At 40.2% G+C, this 23,515-nt stretch overlaps 6 protein-coding genes and 2 long non-coding RNA genes across 13 annotated transcripts; 3 read left to right on the top strand and 5 right to left on the bottom strand.

The window, feature by feature from the left end:
• Positions 1–107: 107 nt before the first annotated feature.
• Positions 108–2,550, bottom strand: Uba2 (Ubiquitin-like activating enzyme 2). The gene is made up of 6 exons (XM_065305002.1): positions 2,254–2,550; positions 2,035–2,189; positions 1,689–1,976; positions 1,402–1,634; positions 669–1,336; positions 108–611 (listed from the first exon to the last, which is right to left on the bottom strand). Exons 1-6 carry the CDS (start codon positions 2,401–2,403, stop codon positions 222–224), a joined length of 1,884 nt encoding a protein of 627 aa, XP_065161074.1. The 5' UTR covers positions 2,404–2,550; the 3' UTR covers positions 108–221.
• A 523-nt stretch (positions 2,551–3,073) lies between these two features.
• On the bottom strand, positions 3,074–6,852 carry LOC135793884 (sodium/hydrogen exchanger 8). Its single transcript, XM_065304999.1, has 2 exons — positions 4,535–6,852; positions 3,074–4,060 (listed from the first exon to the last, which is right to left on the bottom strand). The coding sequence occupies exons 1-2, from the start codon at positions 6,497–6,499 to the stop codon at positions 3,923–3,925; spliced, it is 2,103 nt and encodes a 700-aa protein (XP_065161071.1). The 5' UTR covers positions 6,500–6,852; the 3' UTR covers positions 3,074–3,922.
• A 257-nt stretch (positions 6,853–7,109) lies between these two features.
• On the top strand, positions 7,110–10,675 carry HBS1 (translation elongation factor EF-1alpha (GTPase) HBS1). The gene is made up of 8 exons (XM_065305000.1): positions 7,110–7,303; positions 7,386–7,546; positions 7,607–7,781; positions 8,761–9,143; positions 9,205–9,363; positions 9,450–9,923; positions 9,999–10,304; positions 10,363–10,675. The coding sequence occupies exons 1-8, from the start codon at positions 7,261–7,263 to the stop codon at positions 10,618–10,620; spliced, it is 1,959 nt and encodes a 652-aa protein (XP_065161072.1). The 5' UTR covers positions 7,110–7,260; the 3' UTR covers positions 10,621–10,675.
• Positions 10,676–10,733: 58 nt separating this feature from the next.
• LOC135793887 (protein tramtrack, beta isoform-like) lies at positions 10,734–14,038 on the bottom strand. 4 transcript variants are annotated; one of them, XM_065305004.1, is made up of 4 exons: positions 13,604–14,038; positions 13,148–13,512; positions 12,701–13,091; positions 10,734–11,749 (listed from the first exon to the last, which is right to left on the bottom strand). In XM_065305004.1, the coding sequence occupies exons 1-4, from the start codon at positions 13,998–14,000 to the stop codon at positions 11,496–11,498; spliced, it is 1,407 nt and encodes a 468-aa protein (XP_065161076.1). In that variant the 5' UTR covers positions 14,001–14,038; the 3' UTR covers positions 10,734–11,495. The 4 variants fall into 4 exon arrangements, with proteins under 4 accessions (XP_065161076.1, XP_065161075.1, XP_065161077.1 ...); XM_065305003.1 differs by lacking the exons at positions 10,734–11,749; positions 13,604–14,038 and adding an exon at positions 12,019–12,438 and having other exon boundaries at positions 13,148–13,507; XM_065305005.1 differs by lacking the exons at positions 10,734–11,749; positions 13,604–14,038 and adding an exon at positions 12,019–12,429 and having other exon boundaries at positions 13,148–13,507.
• On the top strand, positions 11,747–14,417 carry LOC135793892 (uncharacterized). Its single transcript, XR_010548740.1, has 2 exons — positions 11,747–11,845; positions 12,194–14,417. It is a non-coding gene; the product is annotated as an uncharacterized lncRNA (long non-coding RNA).
• On the bottom strand, positions 14,076–15,663 carry LOC135793888 (uncharacterized). Its single transcript, XM_065305007.1, has 2 exons — positions 14,743–15,663; positions 14,076–14,680 (listed from the first exon to the last, which is right to left on the bottom strand). The coding sequence occupies exons 1-2, from the start codon at positions 15,661–15,663 to the stop codon at positions 14,420–14,422; spliced, it is 1,182 nt and encodes a 393-aa protein (XP_065161079.1). The 3' UTR covers positions 14,076–14,419.
• LOC135793890 (uncharacterized) lies at positions 14,768–17,493 on the top strand. Its single transcript, XR_010548739.1, has 4 exons — positions 14,768–14,881; positions 15,103–15,387; positions 15,468–15,836; positions 17,018–17,493. It is a non-coding gene; the product is annotated as an uncharacterized lncRNA (long non-coding RNA).
• nwk (nervous wreck) lies at positions 16,014–23,387 on the bottom strand. Of its 3 annotated transcripts, none has more exons than XM_065304996.1 (11): positions 22,907–23,387; positions 22,556–22,699; positions 22,338–22,423; positions 22,142–22,286; positions 21,713–21,849; positions 21,085–21,652; positions 20,772–20,978; positions 20,548–20,713; positions 19,995–20,176; positions 19,117–19,933; positions 16,014–19,062 (listed from the first exon to the last, which is right to left on the bottom strand). In XM_065304996.1, exons 1-11 carry the CDS (start codon positions 22,925–22,927, stop codon positions 18,557–18,559), a joined length of 2,979 nt encoding a protein of 992 aa, XP_065161068.1. In that variant the 5' UTR covers positions 22,928–23,387; the 3' UTR covers positions 16,014–18,556. The 3 variants fall into 3 exon arrangements, with proteins under 3 accessions (XP_065161068.1, XP_065161070.1, XP_065161069.1); XM_065304998.1 differs by having other exon boundaries at positions 20,557–20,713; positions 22,907–23,386; XM_065304997.1 differs by having other exon boundaries at positions 23,321–23,374.
• Positions 23,388–23,515: the final 128 nt, after the last annotated feature.

Here is a 23,515-nt window from a genome sequence, read left to right as displayed (position 1 = left end):
ATTCAACTTTAGCTTGAACTATGAAAATAATAATGAGAAAAAAATTATCAACATGACTTGGAATAATTTTCGTGTCTCGTTTTTGAGTTATTAGTGCGACGCAGTAGTGTTTTTTTAACGATATTATTACTCTTTTGATAGAGCATATCTTGTTTTCATTTTTGACATTTTTGATAAGCTACATGAAATAGAAAAATAAATACATGGAGATTTGTTAATAATTAATCGTCGTCTTCTTCAATGAGTACCAAATCGTCGTCTTCATCCTCGGGTGGATTCATCTTACGACGTTTCGATGGACCTTCCTGTGGGTCGTCCTCAACTACACTCTCTACAATGGCGATGTCATCATCATCGTCGCCATCTTGTTGCGCTTTCGCATCACCAGATCCATTAGCGTTTCCATTGTTCTCCCCATTTTTCGCATCATTTACTTCCTCAATTGTCTTCAATTCGACATCACTAGAAATCTTAAACGGCGGATCGTCTTTTTCTTTTGCTTCGTAATCATGTACGCAAACAGTGAGTTCATAATCCTGCAAAAAGTCGTCGACTTTCAGGATGCTGCCGTCAAAGATACCAAGTTCCGACAATTTCTTATCGTTATTGACCTAAAAACAACAAAATTTTTAATAAAACAGGAGGAAAATTTAGTTTTTATAACTTACATCTGTTTCACCTTCATCCGACGAAATAATCACAATTCCCTTGCCGTCTATGAGCGCATCAGGTGCAATCATATTCAAACTCTTCTTTAGGACCTCATTCTCAAAATCTTTCAGTGTCATTGAATTGATATTCACATAAACATTGACAAATGGCTGTGGTGCACAAACGTAACATTTTGGATTGGCAGCCTCAATGACCCTCTCGGCCATGAGTACCGTATTCGAGACGGATGATTTTTGCCGAACGTAAATCGACTGGCAGTGGTCGAAGTCATTAGCTAGAACTCGCATCGCCATCAAGACCACAAGACCCGCCACCATCGCGTTGGTAGTCGCGATTGCAGGAATAATATTGCCAGCGATGGATTTTACATCAAAGCGCGACTTCTGTTGAATGGAGAAGATGTAACTGCGAATGTTGGCGCAGGCGGTAACAAAGTCTAAAGCTGGCTTATCATCCTTGTCCCAGACAAGGAAACTTTTGCCTTGGAGGCTTTTCTTAAGGGAAGCAATACTCTGATCGAAGATTTCGGTGCATTTGCTTAGAGACCAAACTTGCATGTCAGTACGGTGAATATTCGAGGCGTTTTCGGAGGGTTCTTCGATCATAGCCTGAGCTTTTGACCAAGAAAGCGGCAGTGGTGCTTTTCGTGATTTCCATAAATTTTCTATGAAAAAAAAATCAATCATTTACTATTGTGATAATCACTAAAATCTAAAGATTTTAACTTACCCATACTCAATAAGTATTTAATATCATCTCCGAAAAACTTATTAAACAGTTTTTCCGGATCATAATCGATGTCGACCGCCCATTGTTTAGTTGATGTGCGTTGAACATTTCCATCCTGAGCATTTGTGTCCATTTCCTCAACCAGGGCTGTTTTACCTGCATCTCCCGCTGCTTCCGGATCGGCTGTATCAGGTGATACATCCTGATCGGGATCTTCTTCACCAAACAATTGACTGTAAATCAATTATTTTTATTGTTCTGTTGATGTGATTTAAATATTTACTTACTTAAACAAATGTTTAGCCCAAACAATGCAATGCACAGGCTCAGATGGTGTATTTCTAATGGTGCAGCCTGGGAATGTCTTCTGAGGTGGTTTAGGCTGACACTCATAACACTGTGTCACTCCCTTCTTGATAAATTCAACCTGACCGGAATAGCCGGATGTACCGGATTCAATCAGTGGTACATCAGCAGCTAGACACATGCGATTGACGTGGTTGCGCGCTGCACGGTTGTCCAACGCATTGAGAACAACATGGAATCGCTTGAAAAAGTTGACACCATACTGAGATCTACCAAAAAACATGCCAGTTTAATAAAGTTGATAAAGTGATTTGTATCATAACTTACGTTGTAATACTGTCATGGTATGCTGTAATCTGAATATTAGGGTTGTACCCAAGAATGGTTTCCTTGGCAACCATTGCTTTGGACTTTCCAACATGCTCCTTTCTGAAGAGGAACTGCCTGTTCAAGTTGCTCACATCAATTGTATCCAAATCAATCTATAACAAGTCATATTATTAGTAATAGTTTTATTGGAGATAAGTGATAATACGAGTCGCTTACAATTTCAATGTCTGAAAAGCCGGATAGTGCTAAATTCTTTAAAATTTCGCATCCGATTCCGCCGGCGCCAACTACAAGAAGTTTAGCGGTTGGTACCAAGTCACGAACCGCGGTGTCCAGCACCACCGGAACGGCAGACTGCGTCGCCATTACAAATAGAATTTAAATAGTTAACAAAAGACAATTAAATAATTTTAGACGAACAAACGGCCAGCACTTGTAAGATCGAACAACGGCTGCGAGAACAGCGATAAAGTTAACCTACAAAATAAAACGCCGCTAACTAATAACAGCGCCCTCTGCAAGAATATGTGCAAGAATTTTAAAGTTTCAAGTTTTTCATAGTTGGCTAATTCTGCAATTATTTTGTTTAGAACTTCATTTGTACTTGTTTAAAGATCTTCCAATGTTCTTGGAAAAGTTGCGCGATGACTATTCAGCTGCTCCATGTATACAGCATTTTGAAGAACAATTTGGTACGTAAAATTTTACATTAAAAATAAAAACAAAGTTATAAAATTGGGTACCAGACGTTTCGCCGTGAGTAGTCTCCACGTTAGAGTAATTTGTGGCTAAAAATCGTATAATACCTGATTATTCATTAAAATTACATCTACAAACACATTTAATATTGTTTAAATATTAAACAAATTTATCTAAATATATTTATTTACGTGTAAAATCAAGAAATTTGAATTATTCTTGAGGCAAATGTGTTCCGCGGCGAAACGACTCGCGGTGAAACGTCCTGACTCAGTAAAATTAACAAAACTTAAAAATGAACCCAATTATCATAAAGATCACAAATTGAAAGGATGCGTTTGTCTTTCATCGTTTTTATTCAACGTAAAGTAAATTCCATACGCTAATTTGCGCCAAATACTGCTAACAATAAAATAACTAACACAACTCTCGTGTCATCACAATCAATAGTTTGCATCCATTGCAAAAGCATTGCAAACACCTCACATCTCATATCGCTCCGTCGTTTTAAGATATAATCACGCCTCTATAAACAATAAAGTAGTACAATGATAGTGACTTAGGCTTATCACACAAATATAAATACAATTGCAGTAGACTGCAACTTCCCATTCGATATCACCGATTTATAATTACAATAGAATAGGTTTTATCACATCGTGAATAAACTGACTGTGCGGCGACATCTTGTAAATGTAAAAAATACTCGTTCATAGGTATATGCAGACAGTAAAAAGTAATAATTCATTTTATACGTGTTATCATGTCGAGGCGTAAAAAAGTATATCTCCTGTAATTATGTTTTTGTATGGTCTGGCTGGATGTTGTATAGTCATAAACCCTGTCATTTCAACTGTGTGTGTGGCATTCGTAAATATAGTTAAATACTTTGGTAGTTTTGGTAATCTTCGCTAAATTAGCTAAATACTTAATTAATTATTTCGACCCCTGATGCTCCGCGTCAATACAACAATCGAAAAGTACGTGGTGTGTCACATCTAAACTTTTTGTAAAAACCAACGCGTACAAATTTTGTATTTACATTCACCCACTGTGAGCACGTGACGAAAGCAAGTAGAAAACTAGATAAAACGCGTAAGATCTGCGTCCGTTAGACGCGGCGTCCGACCAGCGGCGACGCTTCCGTCTCTATGCACGCGGGCGGCGGTTGTGGAGGCGGCGGCTGTCAGCGGACGATGCTGGATATGCTCGATCGTGGCGTGTTCACCACCGGCTCCTCGTCCGACTGGTCCGGCGAGATCCTGATCGCCTGGTACCATTGGTTGGTCAAGTCGGTCATTTGACTTTTACAATCTTTCAATTCCTGCCGACAAAAATACGAATTACATAAAAATCGATCAAAATTGGGCGTGAAAGTTGAGTACACTGTGGAATTAGTCACACGTTAAAACAAGTTTTAATGAAATGATAAAAACTAGGTCAATTATGTAAGAATTGTTAAGTTCATATTGTTGCAGAATGTTACGGTATTTTGTGGCGATTTGCTCGGCCTTGAAATAAATATTCCAGTATAAAAACACATTCTTATCGCATTCGCTTATTTTGTTATCATAAAAGGAAACAGTTAATGCAATTTCACAGTAGGTGTAGTTTTATCAGAAAAAAACCTGGATTAAAATAAAGCAGGACTAATTTACGTACAAAAAGATTAAAAATACATAAATTTCAGGTCAAATAAATGACATGAAATAAAATTCATTAAAATGTTATAGAATTCAACACAGCCGCCATTTTAGTTGTTGACAGCATGGTTATAAAAAAAAACAAAATTCCTCACCTGTTGCGTAAACCGCCTCGTAAAGAAAGGAATGAAATACTTCAAATCGTATTTCGCAAATCCCTTAATCCTCGACGAAGCAAACGAAACATCCATCTCACCCTCCGTCGTCTCCGACAAATGCTCCGAGTCAATCGCCTGGCCCCATTCACGCGTCTTACTCAGCGTTACCTCCCTGTCCCGCTTGCGCTTCCTCAACCTCCTGGACGGATTCTTGGTCGCTTGCATAAACTTCAACAGCGGCATTGTTGATCCGCCAAAGAGCAACGTCGTAGTCAGCACAATAATCAACGTCGTTGTGATGATCACCTTGCGTGTCTCATCACTAAAGTTCAAATGCAACGACAACGCGTAGGAAATCGCGCCTCTCAAACCAGAGAACCACATAATAAACATCATCTTCTTGGTTATTTGATGCTCGCGGAATTTGTTAACCAGTATCGCCAATGGGAAGATATTACATGCTCGGCCAATCAGGCATAAAATAAGACTCCAGATGATGAGGGCCGGTTCAACACGATGCTCAAAACTAAACAGAGCTAGTCCAAGATAAGCAAACACGCATGTCTCGGCAATAAACGACAAAGTTCTTAAAGTCTGCTGCATGGTGATCTGTGTAACTGTTGAAAGATTGTAATGTGTATAGTGTGACATTACAATTCCACAGAATAAAATCGCCATGATTCCGGATAAATGTATACCCTCAGCCAGGACATAAGGACCATAGGTGAAGACCAACATCATACCGAACTCCAGGGACGGATTCTTCCGTAAATCAATGTGTTTCAATAATAGCGCACTGATTAAAGCAAACAGCACACCAATTCCAGCTGATGCAAAGAACATCATGCAAAATCTATTGATACCTGTCATTATTGCTTCGCCAGTTGATGTTCCCGGATCATTACTTTCCAATACAGCCGTGGTTAACACAATCGCAATGGCATCGTTGAGAATACTCTCACCAAAGACCAACATATTCAGCACTGGGTCAACATTCAATGCGTGGAAGATCGCCACAGTTGCAACTGGATCCACAGCAGAAATCAACGATCCAAATGCAAAGGATTCGATAAATCCTAGTTTGTATACCACGTCTGCTATTCCGAGAAAATAAATACCGAATCCAATGATGAATGCGGATATGGTCGTGCCCAAAATGGCAAAGACCAAAATGGATCCGATGTTCTGGAAAAAGTTACCCTTGTGCAGATTGTAGCCGGATTCGAAAATAATCGGAGGTAGAAGAATCAAGAAGAATGCTGTTGGGGAAAAGGCTTCTTCTTGTCGCCAGTTTGAGATGTTCCTGTCTGATAAGTCGTTCATCACAAGGCCAATCAAAGCGCCCAGGAAGACAATAACGATTGATTCAGGCACATACTGGAAACCAGTGTGCAGCATAAGATGAATCAGAAGTATTCCAAGCGCCAGGACGCACAGGACGAAGAATATCGCCATTGATGAATTGTGCTCCTCTTCAGCAGCTCCCTTGTCTGGTAGGACAGGGTCTAATGGAGCTGCAGTTGATGTAATATTGGCTACAGTTACATTTGAAGCTGGGGTTGTTGGTTTAGGTGTAGTTGTTGTTGTTGTTGTGGTTGTACTGGTTGTGGTGGTTGTAGTTGTTGATGTTGATGTTGAAGATGGTACAGGTGCAGGTATAGGTGCATCTGTTGCATTATTCCCAGTTGCAGCAACTGGTTTCAAGGTAGTAGAAGTATCTTTGTCTTTAACAATACTGTCATCAGTTGAATTATTTTTCTTATCCGCTGGTATACTGCTGTTTGTAGCAGTGGCGTTGTCAAGTTTCAAAATTTCTGCTACTGTTGTCGAGTTTAAGGGTGCCGAAGATGCCGGTACCTGCTTCGTGATGTCCTTTTCGGTTGAAACCAGGTTCAGCAGGACGAGCAGGAACAGCACGCAGCCGATTGCGTACAGTTTCACCTTCATCGTGGGTTTTTTCATTCAAATCGACAAGCGTCGGTGGGTTGGTTGAGGCCGTAATTCGATTGTTATTGGGCTTACCCAGTCTGGTTGTACATTCTAGGCGGTTGTCGTGTGGTTACCAATTCGTTTTACAGTTGAAATTCGCGAGTTTCTGGAAGGTTTCGATACGGTTTCATCGCGCGACGCAAGCCGAGTGATGACTGACGATCGAATGACGTTCGTTCAACGCACAGCGCACTTATTACTTCTTTGGAGTGGAGGCGGTCATGTTTAACTTTGCACCACGTAATTGCACTTGATTCAATGGTCGCAGCGTAAAATTACGTTGTAGAATAATGAGAGTGGTAATGCATCCATCTTTGTTATGAACATGTATCGACCATTCAAAAGTAACACAATGTTGGAAGTGTGTTCACAAAGTTGCCTAGTTTACTTTTTATATAAACCAATCCACGATTAAAAGTATTATTACTAAATTTCTACTAAATAAATCTACATCTACATCAAATATATAATAAACTTTTTAAATATTATTAATTTATAATTGAGTATAAAACAAATTTAACTTTGTAAGTATTTTCACAATTTTTTTTTCCGTATGTTAAGTTGCCTATAATAGTCTGTCAAGGTGGATCTTGTTTTACATCGCCATTTCCCAGTTATCCGAGCTTGACCAGAGATAATAATCTTATAAATACATACGTACGAGACAACATGTAACGCGACGCCGCGCTTTTCGACCATCAAATCAGCAAACTAATCAAAAGCGAAACACCAAAATGTCCCGACATCGAAACATACGTTCCATGAATTATAGCGACGGTAATAATAACTTTTGTTTCTTTTCCATGGCACAACTTCTTCAACAACATACCATTTATCAAAAATAAATACTATATTGTAGAATATGATGGCTATGACGACGTCTACGGGCATTCAGTGGAAGAGGACTACTGCATGTCGCCCAGCCAGGCCACATTCATGTACAATAGAGACAATCCTCAGCGAATTGGTGCCTTCATGGCATCACAGAATGACATTGCTGAGGAGGAGGATGATGAATTAGTAAGAATCAGAGTTTTCACTTTGCTTAGTTAATTTATAACGCCAATATGTTTCATTTAGGCAAAAGTAAAATTAGAATCATGTATTGATGCAATGAAAGACACACTGGGAGTATCAATCACCCGACAACAGATGGTTGAGGCAGCTGTAAGGAATAACTATGACCATGAGAAAGCCATCCAGGAGATTTTAGTCAAGCAGGTGCTGCCTGTGTCTGTCAATGTGGAAAAGAAAGGTAATTTTCCAACAAGATTGAAGCAATCGAAAAATTAACTTAATTTCTTTGGTTTCTTTTTGTTTTGTTTCATGTTACATTGTGAACCTGTTCAATTGTTTTCCATCTTGTTATTTATGTAAGGTAAGATTTAACTCAGACCAATTCAGTTGGTGGTTTTTCTATCCCAAAATTCAGCATGAACAAGCAATTGTATTCTGGGCTGAACAAAAAAATTGACTTGGGTGTAACAAAACCACTAGCTGATAATAAGTTCAACACTCTGGCGGCATTAACTAGCAGTCACTTAAAAACCACCTCAAAGTTTCAAACCCGTCCGATTGGTTCCGCGTTGAATTTTTCGAAAAAAGTTTCAATCGATAAAGAAAATTCGATTAACACTTTAGGAAATCGCGTTGAAAAATTAAACATAACCAAATCTGAACCGAGTATTAGTCGACAAAACGAAACAGATTGGTGTAACAGTTTGACAAATGCATTGCTCAGTGAGAAGAAACCATCCGCGAGCTCGCTTGCGTCGAAACATGATGAAGAGGAGGAGTTTGAACCGATGTTTGTTGATAGCAGCGATCTATCAACCAATGACAGTAAAGTTGAGATTAATCAAAAGGCATTGGTTTGCTCCTTCGATGTGAGGTTACTTTTAAAACGTAAGAAAATTCATAACGATATGAAGAAAGTTTCGCGATTAGGGAAAGTTATCTGCCGAAATTACGACAAGTTTATACCCTTTACGCCAAGTTTACCGAAAATCGTCGGGGTGCGGCGGTTCGCTTTCACCGTGCCAAGTCCGGATGACATTATAAGTTCGCATCTGCGTAGAAAATAATATTTTTTTACCCAATCTCACTCAATAAATGACTGCCGTAAATTTTCATAGGTTATACATTTTAAGGTTATGGTTAAATTTTAGGTTCAATTAATTTGCGTAATTTATTTATTTACTTTTATTAAATGACGAATGAATTGGTAATCGAAGTCAGTGAAAGCACGCCCACAACGCCCAACGTAAAGATCATCACGCCGGCGGTGACGCCCTCGACGGCGAGCAAATCGCGCAGCGTTATTAAAGGTTTCGACCTGTCGAACAAGCTGAACACGCCCAGATCGCAGTCGCCTGCTTCGGGGCGTGGCACACCGACGCAGATAGTCGCTGATGGCGAAAAGGATCGCGAACGAGAGCGGGAGAAACCGCTGGAGGAAATTCGCACGCCGAGCAAAAAGGAAAAGACCGCCGATCCGGAAGTGCAGTACAAAAAGGAAAGGGGCGATCATAAGGAGCATTTATACATGATTGTGATTGGTCATGTCGATGCAGGCAAGAGTACCTTAATGGGACACATGCTATGTGCGCTAGGACAAGTAATAAACACAGAAATTGTCAATAACAAAACAATTGATATTGAAATTTGTTATTTTTTAGGTGCAACAGAAGACAATGCACAAATATGAGCAAGAGAGTCGTAAGTTAGGCAAACAAAGTTTCATGTATGCTTGGGTCTTGGATGAAACTGGCGAGGAGAGAAATCGCGGAATTACAATGGATGTTGGACGCTCACAATTCGAAACAAAGACTAAATTAGTGAGTTTAACCTAAAATTTCAACCTAACCTCAATGCTAAACTTCAAAAACATATTTATAACCTAAAATCTACTTTTGTATCCAAGGTTACTTTACTAGACGCACCTGGACATAAAGATTTCATCCCGAATATGATCTCTGGCGCTGGACAAGCTGATGTCGCCCTGTTAGTGGTGGATGCAACCCGCGGTGAGTTCGAAACCGGTTTCGAGTTTGGCGGTCAAACTAGAGAGCACGCTTTGCTCGTACGCTCGCTGGGTGTGACTCAATTAGCTGTCGCCATCAATAAGTTGGACACAGTGTCATGGTCGCAGGAGCGTTTCAACGAAATCAAGGACAAACTCAAGGCATTCTTAAAACAAGCGGGTTTCAGAGAAAACGACGTCACATTCGTGCCATGCAGCGGTTTAACCGGACAGAATTTGGTCGACAAATCGACTGAAAACGAACTGGTGTCGTGGTATAATGGCTCAAGTCTTTTGGAAGTTATTGATGGGTTTAGATCCCCGGAGAGGCCGATTACGAAGCCTTTCCGCTTTTCGATTAATGATATTTTCAAGGTAATATTATCCATGCTTAAAATTTAAGCGTTTTAAATACTTACCCAGTGTTAAATTTTGTTTTTTGTTATTCAGGGCACCGGGTCTAATTTCTGCGTCGCTGGAAGAGTTGAAACTGGTACCTTGAACGTCGGTGACAAGGTAATGGTGTGTCCTATTCGCGAAGTGGCCATTGTGAAAATGATCACTACCGATGAAATGCCTCAACAAGTTGTATTCGCTGGCGATCAACCGTCAATTACTTTAGCCGGGGTAGAGATGCAGCATGTTACCATTGGTAATATTCTGTGTGATCCACATTATCCGGTTCCGGTCTCGTCCAAGTTCCAGTGTCGCATTGTTGTCTTTAACGTGACTATTCCAATAACAAAAGGTTTTCCGGTAAGTAAATCTGATGAGTTTTTCTATGTCAAAATATAATTGTAAATGTAAACACCAGGTGGTGCTGCATCATCAATCCTTAGTTGAGCCGGCTACAATCTCGAAACTCATATCGCAGCTGAACAAGGCAACCGGCGAAGTTCTAAAGAAACATCCACGGTTTTTGGGTAACAATACAAGCGCCATGATTGAAATTCAAGTGCAGCGACCACTCGCGATCGAGTTGTACAGCGAGTGCAAGGAGTTGGGCAGGGTTATGTTGCGCGTTGGTGGCGTGACCATCGCCGCCGGGCTGATCACAAAAATCATCTTGTAATTTTCTTATTAACATCATGTTAATGTTTGTATAAATATACGGATAAGGGGAACAACACCAGTGTTTGTTTTTCGAACTCAATTTGCGTTTATCATGCAACACATAAACTAATATCATGAAAATATTTTAATTAATAATAAAAATAACAATTACACCCAGAAATAATAAGTTACAAGTACACATCTTGAAAATTATTCATTAAGTAACCATAAATACATTCGATAACTTGCGAATAAATTAAACAACATGAAAATATATTATATAATTTAGCTTTGATGGTAAAAATAATAAAATAAGAAAGAAAATAAACCATTACCAAGAATCCATCTCGTCATAACGCATATAAATACAAAAATACATCTTGTTAATACTGCCACACGACGATTACACATTTAAAATCACTTTTATTCGTTGCTTTGTTACCACAGCCTAAAACTATATTTGATATTTGATACTTGAATCCCCGTAGACGTTAATCGCTTAATATTTGTTCATAAATTCTTAAAAATTCGTTGTAATATTAACCTAATACCATTTTTTTTTTTAAATATTGCTTCAGAGAGAGAACGAAATGTTTGACATTAATACCAATTAAACTAACATCTAGCTAACCTTTAGGGATAGTCTGATTAAATAATGACTTAGAACTATCCATTTGCAGCAAATCTTTGCGCTAAGTTAAGTACAATACAAATAACATTAGAAAACAGTGTATAACATAAATAAATACAACACAAAAATGTCATGACAGAAAAATAAGAGACTATAAAGAGATATTTGTTGGCTAAAGTTGGGACGGCTTTACCTGTTCAGGACGTGTATTCGCGGATGTGAATCCATCGAAAATCGATTTTGTTCATTCTTTGTTTTTGTTTTTACCTGTCATTTAACTGACTATTTTTATTATTCGTGTTGAGCTGCTCCTGTTGCTTGCGATGGTGGTACATGTGTACCCGTAGGCAACTCTTGTTGCGCATCGTTTTCTTGCAGATGACGCAGTCTAAATTAGATGCGCTCGAATCGTGCTTATCGCGAATGTGCACCTTCAGATTGTAGCGATTCACGAACTTCTTGTAGCAATACGGGCAGTAGACGTGGCCTTTTTCGTCTACGGTGAAGGTAATTATGTCTGAAAGTTGAGCGGTTAAACAAAATGGCCGACGAGCAAGCGACGAATCACATAGTTTTTACCTTTGAGAAGCAACCGAACCACCAGACGTACAAAGTAATGTTTTTAATGTGCACCAAAGCAATGATTTTGCATATTCAATAATAAAAAAAAATGAATGAAATCTTTACTGATAAGAATATATGCAACTTCAATACTTTAGTACACAAATTAGCACCCTGTAAACCCAGAAAGCTATCACCACAGTAAAGAAAGAAGTAACCAACTAGTTTCCCCAAGAAAATCGTGTAGATTTGCTTCTTAAATGATTGGCACTCGACTAGAGAGATTAATCTTACAATAATTAACAATATTCAGTCGTTTTTGTCTAAAGTTTCTCAGTCATTTTGCTTGATTTAGAGTATTGTGTATTATTAAATATCATTCAAATTGCACTTGTTGCAGTTAAACTCGCTGGTCGAGGAGAACAGTCTTGTTCGCCAGGTGGTGCAGATGAAACTTGGCGACGTGCTTGCGCAGACTTTCGGCGTTCTTGTAATACTGCGCGCACATTTTGCACGCAAACGGGCCCGCGGCGTCGCCATGGATGTTCTTCTCGTGCGTCTTGAGGTGATCGCGCCGTGTGAATGCCCGCCCGCATTGCTTGCACTTGAATTTTTGGCTCGGCCCTAACACACCACCTATATAACCTATTTTCAAACAATTCCATTTGTTCGATACATCGAATACAACTCACAAGTCGTGCCAAAACGCCATTCGCATGTTCATTTGTTGCATTTTTATTATTATTATCAAGCAGAGCTGATTTTGGTTAATATTGCTGTATATTAATGTTTAGTACCTTGCCAGTCCTGTTTGTTATGTCAAGCCATGAAATAAAATGCAAGCCAACTATCAATCATGCGTTTAAGATTTTTCAAAGTTTATTCGCAAATGGAACGAAAATCTTACCTTGTTCTTGTCCAGCAATCTCACTATTGTTTGAGTTGTTCATGAATCCAACACCTGAGTCATTATTCTGCTTAAACTCCATGGACAAATCGTCGCCTTCGTAGTCGTTGCTCCTGGCTACAGGCGACTCGGAATAGCGCGGTTCGTCTGTGTCATCTTTGGCCGCCTGTTTTTGGTTTAGATTACTTAGCTCCTCCACGGCGTTGCGCACCTTCTTCGCGTTCGAGTTCTGCACATGCTTTGAGCGTTTGTTCGGACTGCTGTTGGTTACCGGCATTTGCACAATATTCTCTTCGTAATCGTCGTATGCTTCGTGCAAATCACTTTGATCATCCTCCATCTTAATGTTGCTATTGCTATTGCTACCAGATGACTTTGAACTATTACTTTGCTGTAAAATACAATAACTTTCAGTCTCATAAAGCAGATTTTTAAATAATTACTCACAGTATCATCACAACTGAGTCCTTTTACTTGCAGAAGCTCTGCAGTCCTTAGGAAAACTGGCAGATTCTCCCTCAAGACATTCACTTCCCCCAAATACATGAACTCAAGAATATCTTTGAGATTTTTATGTGTTACATCCTTCAATATAATGATTGGATGCTTGCATGGGTTCTGCTTGAACATCTCCTTGAAATATGGACTGCATATAGACAGCACCAGTTTGTGTGCATGCAGGAATTGACCCTCAACAGCCAAAGTCACATCCACCAAGTCAGCTGCTTCGAGTAAGTCATGGAAACCTGATGCAATGTTTGAGTGAAAGTTGTTCCATCGAAGGGAGAATTGTTCTGTGGTAGCCATGATTTCTAAACTACAACCTCAAATTGTACTAAAGTAGACTTAAATAGGAAATAACCTATAATATTTAACATCGATTTTATTGAATTTGGGCCTCACCTTCGTCTTCTTCGCTGTATTTTCGTCGGTTCCAGCCGCTAGCGCAACATACGTTCCATCTGCAGCTCCAAAATTCGTTGCTAATCTCTTTCGGACATCCGGATGTACTACTATTGTGCGCACTTCGACTTAACTCGCGAAGGGTCTTCCACAGACTTAAATTAAGCAGCTCTTCTTCTGCGAATTCGATGTGCTGGAATTCCGTGTGGTGTTGACGTGCACTGAAAGTACTGGTGCTGGCCTCTTGCCACTGCCACAACACTCTTGCACTGAAAGCAGAATTTTTCTGAAAGAGAAAGGTGCAAACGTAAACGTAAACACATTTAACACATAAGCAAATGCAGCGGCACAGAGCGCCAAATTCGAACTTAAGCCAGGTAACATAAACGTACAGCATAAAACATCAAAAGTGACTTAAGACTAGTTGAAAGTTAATTAAATGTTAATACAATGAAAACAACAAGTCGTCCGTGATTGTCTGCGCGGAAATAACGAAAATAATTTAAACAATTCGTATTATTCGCAAATACAACATTCATAAACAATTAGTTTGTGTGTTTGAACCATAGGGTACAATATTTTACAAAGTTTCATAATCAAAAATTGCAGAAAAATGGTTGCCATACGCCGCCATCATTTAAAACAGTAATATTTACTTCTGTGATTGTCTTAATTGTTGAATAATCATTAAATTAGCATGCTTTACATCGTATTAGCATTAATTTGAGCACTGACTATATGAATGAGTGTAAATATGTACTAAATAATGCTTTCTTGTATCTTGATGATAAAATTGATGATGTGACTCATTAAATATTATTTAGCACCCGACGACCACTCGGAAAAGCTGCTCCGGGGCGTGCTCTGTCCTTCGTCGGATGTGAGCACTTCACGACGCTTGTTGATCACACGCTTCAAGATGTCCGCCACGCCGGTGTTTAATATCGCGTTTATACAACTATTCGACGTTGGTTGCGGTTGTTGTGTGGTGGGTTGCGGTTTTAAAGATGGCCGCGGTGTCGTTTGTGCATCAAACGAGAAGAAACGATCGCGGTAACTGTCTTCGTTGACTGATATCTACAACCATACAATAATTATATTAATAAAATATATTAAGATAGGCAACCCAATATGCTCACCGTATGCGTCGAATAATAAGAATCATGGCGGCCACGTTCGATGAATAGTTCCACGTCGTTGTCGCTGCGCTTGATCGCCTTCTGCAGAATGTCCACCACGCGCTGAGCACAATTCAACGCCTCCTGCACCTCGTCAAAGGTAAGAACCACCTGCTCGCCCGCCAGCTTCTCGTTGAACTCCCTCTGCGTGCTGCAAGTACTCTTACAATCAGAAACATCATCCCCGGTGCGATCATCGCACGTCGTTGAGTTGCCGACATGCGGGCTGGTCATGTACCTCGTGTGCGGATTATTGTAATTCAACCAGAAATTATTCCACTCGCCCACTTTGCTGTCGACATCCATGTTTTTCTCATCCAGAGTGGAATTGGCCGAGTTGGGTAGCTTTGTTGGGGTGGCAGAGGTGGCGCTGATGGTGGCCGCATTCACACTTTCAATCCAACTGAGATAACTCGCCGAACTCGGCGATTGAAACGTACGATTATCATGCATTCCATCACGCTCAACCGTTGCACTGCGTGTTGCATAATCCGTACAATCGGAACAAGTTGACTCCAAGTTATCTCGATACGGTGTTGGCCCCAGGGATGTCGAAGACACGAAATTCTTCGGTTTATACTCCGAGATGGATTCCAAGCTTTGTCGGTAAGTACTATCCAAAGATCTTCGATATCCGCGTTCGGGCGGTGGGTTCACCGGAACAGTAAGATCATCCTGACTTTTAGCGAATGAATCCTGCTTGTTGCGCAGCGAGGCACTACTAGCTCTTCGTACAGTCGCGGAACGTTGATGTTTTGCTACCAATTGTCCAAAGAGAATAAGGTCGGACGTCTCCTTATCGCTGCGCAGCATATAAACTGCATTCGGGGAGCTCCCCGAGGAGTCCGAGATGGAATCCCGCGGGCTATTTTGCTGCGACATTCTGCCTGCCTTCGTAGTCACTTTTATCGCAGGTGTAGGAAGACTGAGTGTTCAAAGGATACAGATTCGGATAGAGTTGGTTTACGGATGGACGCGCAGGATTTCCATAGTGATGGATTATTCACCGATGGTTTTATCACGAGTCGCTGGTCTTTCACATGGGGGTGGCATAGGTGAGTTCACATCGGAGTTATTTGCATACATTAATCGATAATTTAGTCTATTTGACCGTGAGAATTGGCCCAAAAATTAAGGCCATTTGTGGTATTATTATTCCCGTCTTTCTTTTACTTGACTTGCGGTATAAGAACTGAATCGGGAATAAAATTTTGAGACAATTTAAGTATCGATTATTTTTCACTGTTCTACATAATTTTATTTATAGTTATTCGCTTGGGTAATAAGTACATTTTTGTTAGATTTGTTTTTCATGTTTTTCTTTGGTTTTTCTTCAATAATATCAGACAAAAATCAAATTGTGTCGAATACGAATCGTATAGGTACGTTTAGGTTTACATTACGCTTAGGTAAGAAGGAAAAATTCACTTGAACAAGAGCATTATACTATGTTTTTTCATTTGTGTGACTGCGACCTTATTTTTTTTTTGTTTTGCTTCATTTAAATTGTGTTAGTTTGATGATCTCGTGTTTTCTGAGAGTAGTCGTTTCGTTTTTGTTAAATGATTTGTTTCTTTACAATATAAGAAGGCACCGCTGAAAGAAGACGGGGAATTTAAATATTACATTCAAACGTGTGTTATATACTTTTCTATCGCGCTCACAAACGGCATCTAATCACATACGTCACGTGTATCCATCGAATATTGTTTTGGGTCGTGTGCTGAGTGAGAGGTTATGATCGCGATTTAAGCCAGCAGGATTAGCGCGCGCATAGCACGGAGTTGAGGTTAGTTTTATGTCACGTCGGGTTCCACAGTTACCGCTATAGGCTATACACTAAAAATCGAACCAAAGTTTAATCAACGTTGGAAAGCAGTAAGTAAACACATTTAAACGTTAATCTACGATAAAAAGCACTTGTGAAGTGATTGATTTCCACACCTTCGACATTTCTTTAGAGGTTAGGAGATTCGTAAAGCAAAATAAACGTAATTAATCTTTCGTTCGCTTTGTTAAACACTACCATTCAAAAAACAAATCATTCGTCAACACTTTGTCTACACTCAAGTAACATTTATTTACCGTTCTTCATTTGTTTTAGTTTTTTTTTAGTTTTGTGTTGTTCATATCATCGATTCGAGCTTGCAATTTTATTTGTTTTTTTTTTCAACCTGCAAATATTGCAGAGTGTCTCAAAATTGTAATTAATTAATTGTTTTGTTTGGCTTTTCAGCAAACGAGTCGGACAACGAAGAAGATAATGAGAAAATATCAAGATGTAGTCAAGTATAGATGTGACGATTAACAATAATATTCTTCCTCAATTTCCTCTTCGTCCTTGTCATAAGTTTATAACGTAAGTAAGTAAGTACATACGAATGAGTGTTATCTATACGTTATTCTCATTTATAATAGGCGCCCAGGTTCGTACTTAATTATTTAATTTGTTTACTTTTACCTTCTCTTAACAACTAATTAATGGTAATAAATAATTACAGACAACGAGTTTCTTCTGCGCCTGCGTCCGTCGATGCAACGTATAAAACAAATCGACGTCGACGCATTTTCACACACTGTGATCAGCCTCTACTGGTTTACAAACTTAAAACAAAACAGTCGCTACACCACATTCGCCTACTTAATGTTACAATTTGTAATAGTAATAATACTTAACAATAATGATAATTACACAATCAATATTTCAATTTATCATTTAAAACGTTTTTTTTTTCTTCTCAAAAAATGACGCCTGTGTAAGTGAGTGTTTGTGAGTGTTTTGCTTTGTTTGTTCACTTCTTTAGTGTTTAACGTTAAGTATGTACACAATCTACATGATGATAAATGATATTTGTTTTTGTTTGACATTCGCATGACGATTTTTTTGACATTTTGCGCACTTTTTCCGCAATTTTCGCTTGGTTAACATTCAAACGAAATGAAATTATTGCTATTGTTAGTTTCTAATGCTTGTTTGAGTACCGCGGCCGCCATTTTCTCTTAGTTTACAAACGAAATCCATCGAACGTTTCTACTATCGCGCTGCTTGAACTGTACACAAGCGTAAATTATGTCACAAGTCATAAGATTGCAGTTTTTCATTGCATTTGCAAATGTCTAGCAGATTTACTAGGTTATGAAAAATATTCGTCATTGACATCAACATAGCTGTCAAATAAAAAAGTTCTCGTTGCATACAAATACACAAGTTTAACGTTTCCTATTGTTTTAAACGATTGTAACGCAATACTTTTAGTGTAAACCTTCTCGGATGTAATTTGTAGTTAATTTCAATTGAATACCCGCTAATATTTTTATTGTGTTTATAATTAATCTATCCGCTATGTCGTCGAATTTCATTTTTCTTACTTTTTTTTCATTTTTCTTCAAACGCGAATTTAACACTCTGTTCATAATTTACAAATTGATGCTTTTGCCGAACATCTCCTTGACGCCATAGGAGAAACATAGATTATTCAATTAATTTGTAATAACATACTTTCTATTTTCGTAATATAAGGGATGCATGACGTCTGTAATGGAAACTATAATTGACCCGTCATTTATTCATTGTTTGCGCCTGTTTGTTATTGAGTTTGTCGTCGAAGAGATGCTCAAATGATCAAAAGCAGCTTAAATTGTTATATAAAGCGTACGCACAATTAAACCTATAGGAGCCTTACCTTCATGTATATCATGTTTATTTATTTCTTCATTATTCCGGCGTCCGCGCTCGCTTATTAAATTTTAAATAATCTTACTTGCACTAGGCGTACTATGCGTTGGACTCCTTGAGTTCTTGCAGCCGCGCCAATTGGTGCGGCTCCAGTTCGTCGGGAATGCTTGCCCTGCCGCCGACCACTTGTTTGGGTGCATCCTCTGACCCTTGCTGAGGTGGAGCGTGGCTGACTGAATTTTCCGCTGTTGATGGGCCCGTGGTATCGCCCTCGGAACTGCTACTAATCGGGCAGGGTGGAGTATCGGCCACATGGGGTAGGTCACCATCGTCTGAAGCAACTGGTGCCTGAGGTGGTTTGCGGCACATACGAGGTGTTTCTTCCTCTTCTTCTTCGGGGACTGGTGGTAATTCTTCTGGTTCGTGATCATCCTGTTCATGATTGCTGGACTCCTCTGGTGGGGGGAATGGTTGCTCCGGTTCTTCCATCATGGGCGTGGCAGCTGTTATTTCTATCTGCACCACGCCCAATCCATCATCGTCTTCTTCGTCTTCTTTTTCATTACCGTCGGAATCTACTGTCGCTACTGTTGTGATATCAATTGCTACAAAAAATGATTTTTTATTTTAAGTTAAATTAACTTATGATATTATCCTACTTGGAATGTCACTGCCTTCAAATTGCGTGCCGTATTGCTCTTTCTGCCCTCTGGTCATCTCCATTTTGAACCTGGCGGAATTAGCTGGAGGTGTGGGCGGTTCCGGGTCAGATTCCGCTTCCGCGCCAGGTGGTGCCGGAGGTGGAGCTATGCTAGGCGGCTCAAACCCCGGCAGCGGCATGTCATCCTCAGTTGGCGTAATGTCCATGTCATTAATAAAATCCTCCGGTACGTCCGGTGGAGTAAACACCGGTGGTGCCGATGGTGGTGGGCTTTGATCCTCTGGATTCGATAATGGTTCACCATATTCGTCACATAGCTCAACCACCAGTGAAGGGAAGTTACCAATACGCCCCTCCAATTCACCTTTCCACCACCCGTCATCGATACTGTGCGCGCATCTACTGATCAACCTAATAACATTGCCTTCATCGAAGGTTAACTCTTCAGGTGGATCACCGTCGTAGTCATAAAGTGCGACGCAATATTCAGTTTTTGGTTCGAATGCGTCCGGTTGAATGGCGGCTGTGGGGGCGGCAATAACCGAAACTTGATCGGGCGATTGATTGGCGGTGTCTGTGTTTGCCGTCACATCATCCTCCTGGTCAATAGTGTAGTCTACAGAAGAGAAGGAGATTTGGTTTTGAAGGCCAGGCGTTGTCGCTGATTGCTCTCGTTCCACATCGAGGTAGTTATGTGGGACGTATCCTTCTTCTCCGCGATAATTTCTTGCGCGTAACCATCCGTCACCGTCGCCTTCACCAACTACCTCAAGTTGTTCATTTTCCACAATTGTTAATTCATCTGGATTTTGTGCCTGCAAATATTTTTTTATGAATTAAATCTAAATTAATATTATTTTGATTAATATTCTTTACCGTATAGGAATATATAGCGGTACATTTTAACACTGCAGTTGGCGGGGCGGGTTCTTCAGCTGGAGCGGCATCCGCAACTGCTTCGGTTTCTTCACCAGCCACCGCACCCCAATCAACTTGGGTGGGATCATCCCAACCGGCTGTCATTTGTTCTATCCTCTGTCGTTCTTGCTCGAGCATTGCTAAACAATATATTAGTAAAAATAAAGGTAGTATGCAAAAGAAGTAATTGTAATTGTTTATATGAAGTGAAAACATTGCTCAGCGATTATCAGCTTGAAATGCGAGCGAGCCAAGCTTAAATTTGATAAAATGGATATCAAATTGACCATCAAAGCATATTTGCGTAGATAAGCTGAGTTTCATCCAGAAAAAACACCCATAAGTTCGTGTTAATTGTTATAAAAGAGTAATTTAAAGTGAAAATTTGTTAAAAGTGTTAAAATCGTGTTTAATTGTTAATGTATCGTAAATGTTTTAAGCAAATATTGAAAATGTGCGCAACAGACATCATGCTAAACACTCGTTGCGTAGTATGAAGTCGTTGCCCTACCCCACTCACCGTCGACCTCCTGTTGGGAGTCTTCTTCGTCGCTGTCAACAACAGGCCGTTCATCGTAATCTGTTTCAATTTTAACGTCCACAGGCGGTTGTGGCGTTGCGCTAGGTTCTCCATCAGCAAAATCACTATCGTAATATGAGTCTGAACTTGGATGATCCTTCAACGCATAAAAAAACATTAAAAACACAAAAAACATTTTTTTAAAAGATACTTACTGATAGAGAACTAGCTGATCTTTGTATATCCTGTACATTTAGTGTTTCTGCCTCTTGAAGCCATTCGTCAACATTCACCCCGCCAGCTCGCAGGTATTCCAATCGCGCTTCCGCTTTCATTTTGGACGTTTCCGAGCGACGTATGGACTGCTTGAGATCCTCCATCTTTGTATCTAAATCTGGCCCGTTTTGATCGTTCGGATCCACCTAAAACCAACCAAGTGTTTGATTTTAATTCAATTGAAAGCATTCACACTCGATTCATGTCAAACAATTTTACAGCTCATTAAATTTAAATGAATGCACTTCGTACCCTCTGCCCGGATTCCCTCAACGCATGATAAATCTGCAGTTTTCTAACGCCGTCACGAATATTGGCGTTTTCTCGCGCGATCTTTGTCGCCCATCTGCGTGCCTCCTTGCTGAGCGTAGCAGCGGCGTTTTCATGATCTGCGCTGATCACCTCTATGGGGTCGTTGTCGCATGGCTCGTACTCATACTGAATGTGCTGTTTGAGCACGGGGTAGTACAGGTAAACGCATTGCAGATTATACTCGCGGGTTAACTGCTTGGCCTGGTCACGAATCGTCGAGAAAGAGTTTTGCATTGCCGAACAAGTGAGCAGCTCGGTGCGACCCATAAGCATTAGAAATTCGGCTACTTTGTCAAAGACATTACTCTCCATTGTGGACATACACAGCTGCAAATCCACCAGGAAGTAGCGATTTTGATGCGCGTTCGCAGCTGCTAAGCACAATAAGTAGTCATTTCGTGCGCCTGCGGACTTTTCTTCGAGTTGTTCACGTTTCGATGAAAACTTAGCGCTGTTCTTTTGTAGCGATGTGATGGACTGAAAGAAGGAACCTTTTTTCTTTTTTAACCTGCAAATTTATTCATCATAACCACAATGGTCCACTATATATTGTAATTGATATACGTACTTTTCTTCAATATCGCGTGCTTTATCTCTGACATCATGTGCGCAGTGTTCTTCATCGAAGTAGAGCTTTTTCGTTTTGTCCACGTCCTGCACACAGGTCTGTAGTTCCTTTTGAACGAGCGCCAATTGATCCACACACTGAAAGTATTTTATTTTGTATAGTATAGGCAACCATGCATGCGTCAGTAAACAAACATTGTTTTATTTACAGCAAATCAAAATACGAACGAGTTATTATTAGCGCTCGGTTTGATTTGATTCACTTCACGCACGAAGTATCAATGGAATACATTAAAATTAAAAACGGCGTGTAGGTAATTGGATCAGTGGTGTGTGGCCAGAATTCCCCAGGGCGGTAGATATAAATGGCGTCGCTTTGTAATATCGATGATGAGTGAAATAAAGTTTGCTGGGTTTTTTTTTTGCTTACTTTTTTCGATGCAGCTACTTTATGTGATCGCAGAACTTTCGCTTCTTCTGCGATCTGCTGCTGAAAGACTTCGACAGCTGCAAGACGTGCCCTTGCTAATTTTTCGTTTTCTTCGAGTACTGTGCGCCAAACATTCCACATATTCCTGAAGAAACGTAAGTTATAGCATGATTTAAATATATTTTAAACATATTACCATTTTTCATCACCGCCATCCAGCTTGATGTCGGGTATATTGGGTATTTTCTTATTGAGATAAGCTGACGATATTTTAAGCAGCGCCTAAAAAATACAAACACGAAAATCGATATTTAACACGAGTGAAAAATCGCTTATAATTATTCTCGCGTTGAGTTAGAAATCGAAAAAAAAGTAATGCGTGAGTGTTTAAATCGTTATAAAATGGTGCCTTACATCTGAATAGGATCGTTCGATGGCGCATCTTTTGATAATAAACGTGCGAATATCCTCGAGTAGATCACACTCGTGCTGATTCTTCGCCAGCAGTTTGTTCACCTGCTCGGAGTGCAGGTTCTTGAGGAACTTCGCGTAGTTGCCCTGAAATCACAAAAACACGCTCGCATCACCATCCCGCTGGCACTCATGACACATTTGCCCACATTCCCAGATTCCCACATTGATAGCCAACATGGATTTTCAACAATTTTGCCACCAGTTGAACGCGCAAATTGAAATAATTCCGATTTGATTGTGATTTTAAGTGATTTTCAGTGGGTTTTGGAAGTGAATTGTTGAGTTTCGCACCTTTCTCGGCGGCGGCTGCATGATGATATATCGCTCTTGCGTTAAATATCACAACGCGAGCGCTCTCATTCACACTCTGGCTTTTGAGGGCCGCACACTCGCGCACCGTTTGCCACCGCGCGACTGCCCGACACCGACACGCGCGCCGCCGACGGGCTGCCCCTATTGATTGTAACACCCACAGAGTGAGCGCGCCGCCGCCGCCGCCAACACCGCCGACGCCACGGCGAACGCACACGACGATCGGCGTATTGATGTTTGGCGCGCGAGTCCGCCGCCACAGCGCGCGGCCCAAGGAAAATCGAAGAAAACGGATTCGGAAGAAGGCGATTTTCCGATTGGACGCGATCGACCGAAACAGTGCACGGATTACGGCGCATTAAGCGAAGATTTGCGTCGGAGGCATTAACGCACTGGGGTTTTTTGTTCAATTTACAATGTGTGGTTATTTAATGTTTAATTTTGGTTAATTCGTGGTGGATTGACTCAAAATTTGCAGTCAAATTAGCCAAATAGTCAAAATGGCAGATAGTATTTTGCAAATTATCCTGTGGATATAGGCAACTTGTTAAACAATGAAACAAACAAGGACTTTTTATAGTTAACCGC

The sequence above is a fragment of the Atheta coriaria genome, unplaced genomic scaffold (genome assembly GCF_025399875.1).
Source record: "Atheta coriaria isolate IRGN ID8LTWV9N9 unplaced genomic scaffold, Caltech_Dcor_3.1 hic_scaffold_6_pilon, whole genome shotgun sequence".
Taxonomy (NCBI): Eukaryota; Metazoa; Arthropoda; class Insecta; order Coleoptera; family Staphylinidae; genus Dalotia; species Dalotia coriaria.
The sequence above is the reverse complement of the archived record's forward strand: the minus strand, read 5'-3'. Positions and strand labels throughout refer to the sequence as shown.

Excerpts from the sequence above, each read along its gene's own strand:
- Uba2 (XM_065305002.1), bottom strand. The coding sequence starts at position 2,403 with ATGGCGACGCAGTCTGCCGTTCCGGTGGTGCTGGACACCGCGGTTCGT. Across the intron at positions 1,977-2,034 it reads TACCATGACAGTATTACAAC|ATCTCAGTATGGTGTCAACT; the intron begins GTAAGTTATGAT and ends GTTTTTTGGTAG. Across the intron at positions 1,337-1,401 it reads TAAATACTTATTGAGTATGG|AAAATTTATGGAAATCACGA; the intron begins GTAAGTTAAAAT and ends TTTTTTTCATAG.
- LOC135793884 (XM_065304999.1), bottom strand. The coding sequence starts at position 6,499 with ATGAAAAAACCCACGATGAAGGTGAAACTGTACGCAATCGGCTGCGTG. Across the intron at positions 4,061-4,534 it reads CGAGGCGGTTTACGCAACAG|GAATTGAAAGATTGTAAAAG; the intron begins GTGAGGAATTTT and ends TTTTGTCGGCAG.
- HBS1 (XM_065305000.1), top strand. The coding sequence starts at position 7,261 with ATGTCCCGACATCGAAACATACGTTCCATGAATTATAGCGACG. Across the intron at positions 7,304-7,385 it reads TTCCATGAATTATAGCGACG|AATATGATGGCTATGACGAC; the intron begins GTAATAATAACT and ends ACTATATTGTAG. Across the intron at positions 9,144-9,204 it reads TGCTATGTGCGCTAGGACAA|GTGCAACAGAAGACAATGCA; the intron begins GTAATAAACACA and ends GTTATTTTTTAG.
- LOC135793887 (XM_065305004.1), bottom strand. The coding sequence starts at position 14,000 with ATGCTGTACGTTTATGTTACCTGGCTTAAGTTCGAATTTGGCGCTCTG. Across the intron at positions 13,513-13,603 it reads ATACAGCGAAGAAGACGAAG|AAATCATGGCTACCACAGAA; the intron begins GTGAGGCCCAAA and ends GTTGTAGTTTAG. Across the intron at positions 13,092-13,147 it reads GACTCAGTTGTGATGATACT|CAAAGTAATAGTTCAAAGTC; the intron begins GTGAGTAATTAT and ends TGTATTTTACAG.
- LOC135793888 (XM_065305007.1), bottom strand. The coding sequence starts at position 15,663 with ATGTCGCAGCAAAATAGCCCGCGGGATTCCATCTCGGACTCCTCGGGG. Across the intron at positions 14,681-14,742 it reads CTTATTATTCGACGCATACG|ATATCAGTCAACGAAGACAG; the intron begins GTGAGCATATTG and ends GTATGGTTGTAG.
- nwk (XM_065304996.1), bottom strand. The coding sequence starts at position 22,927 with ATGCAGCCGCCGCCGAGAAAG. Across the intron at positions 22,700-22,906 it reads TGCAGCCGCCGCCGAGAAAG|GGCAACTACGCGAAGTTCCT; the intron begins GTGCGAAACTCA and ends TTGTGATTTCAG. Across the intron at positions 19,063-19,116 it reads TGAAGGCAGTGACATTCCAA|CAATTGATATCACAACAGTA; the intron begins GTAGGATAATAT and ends CATTTTTTGTAG.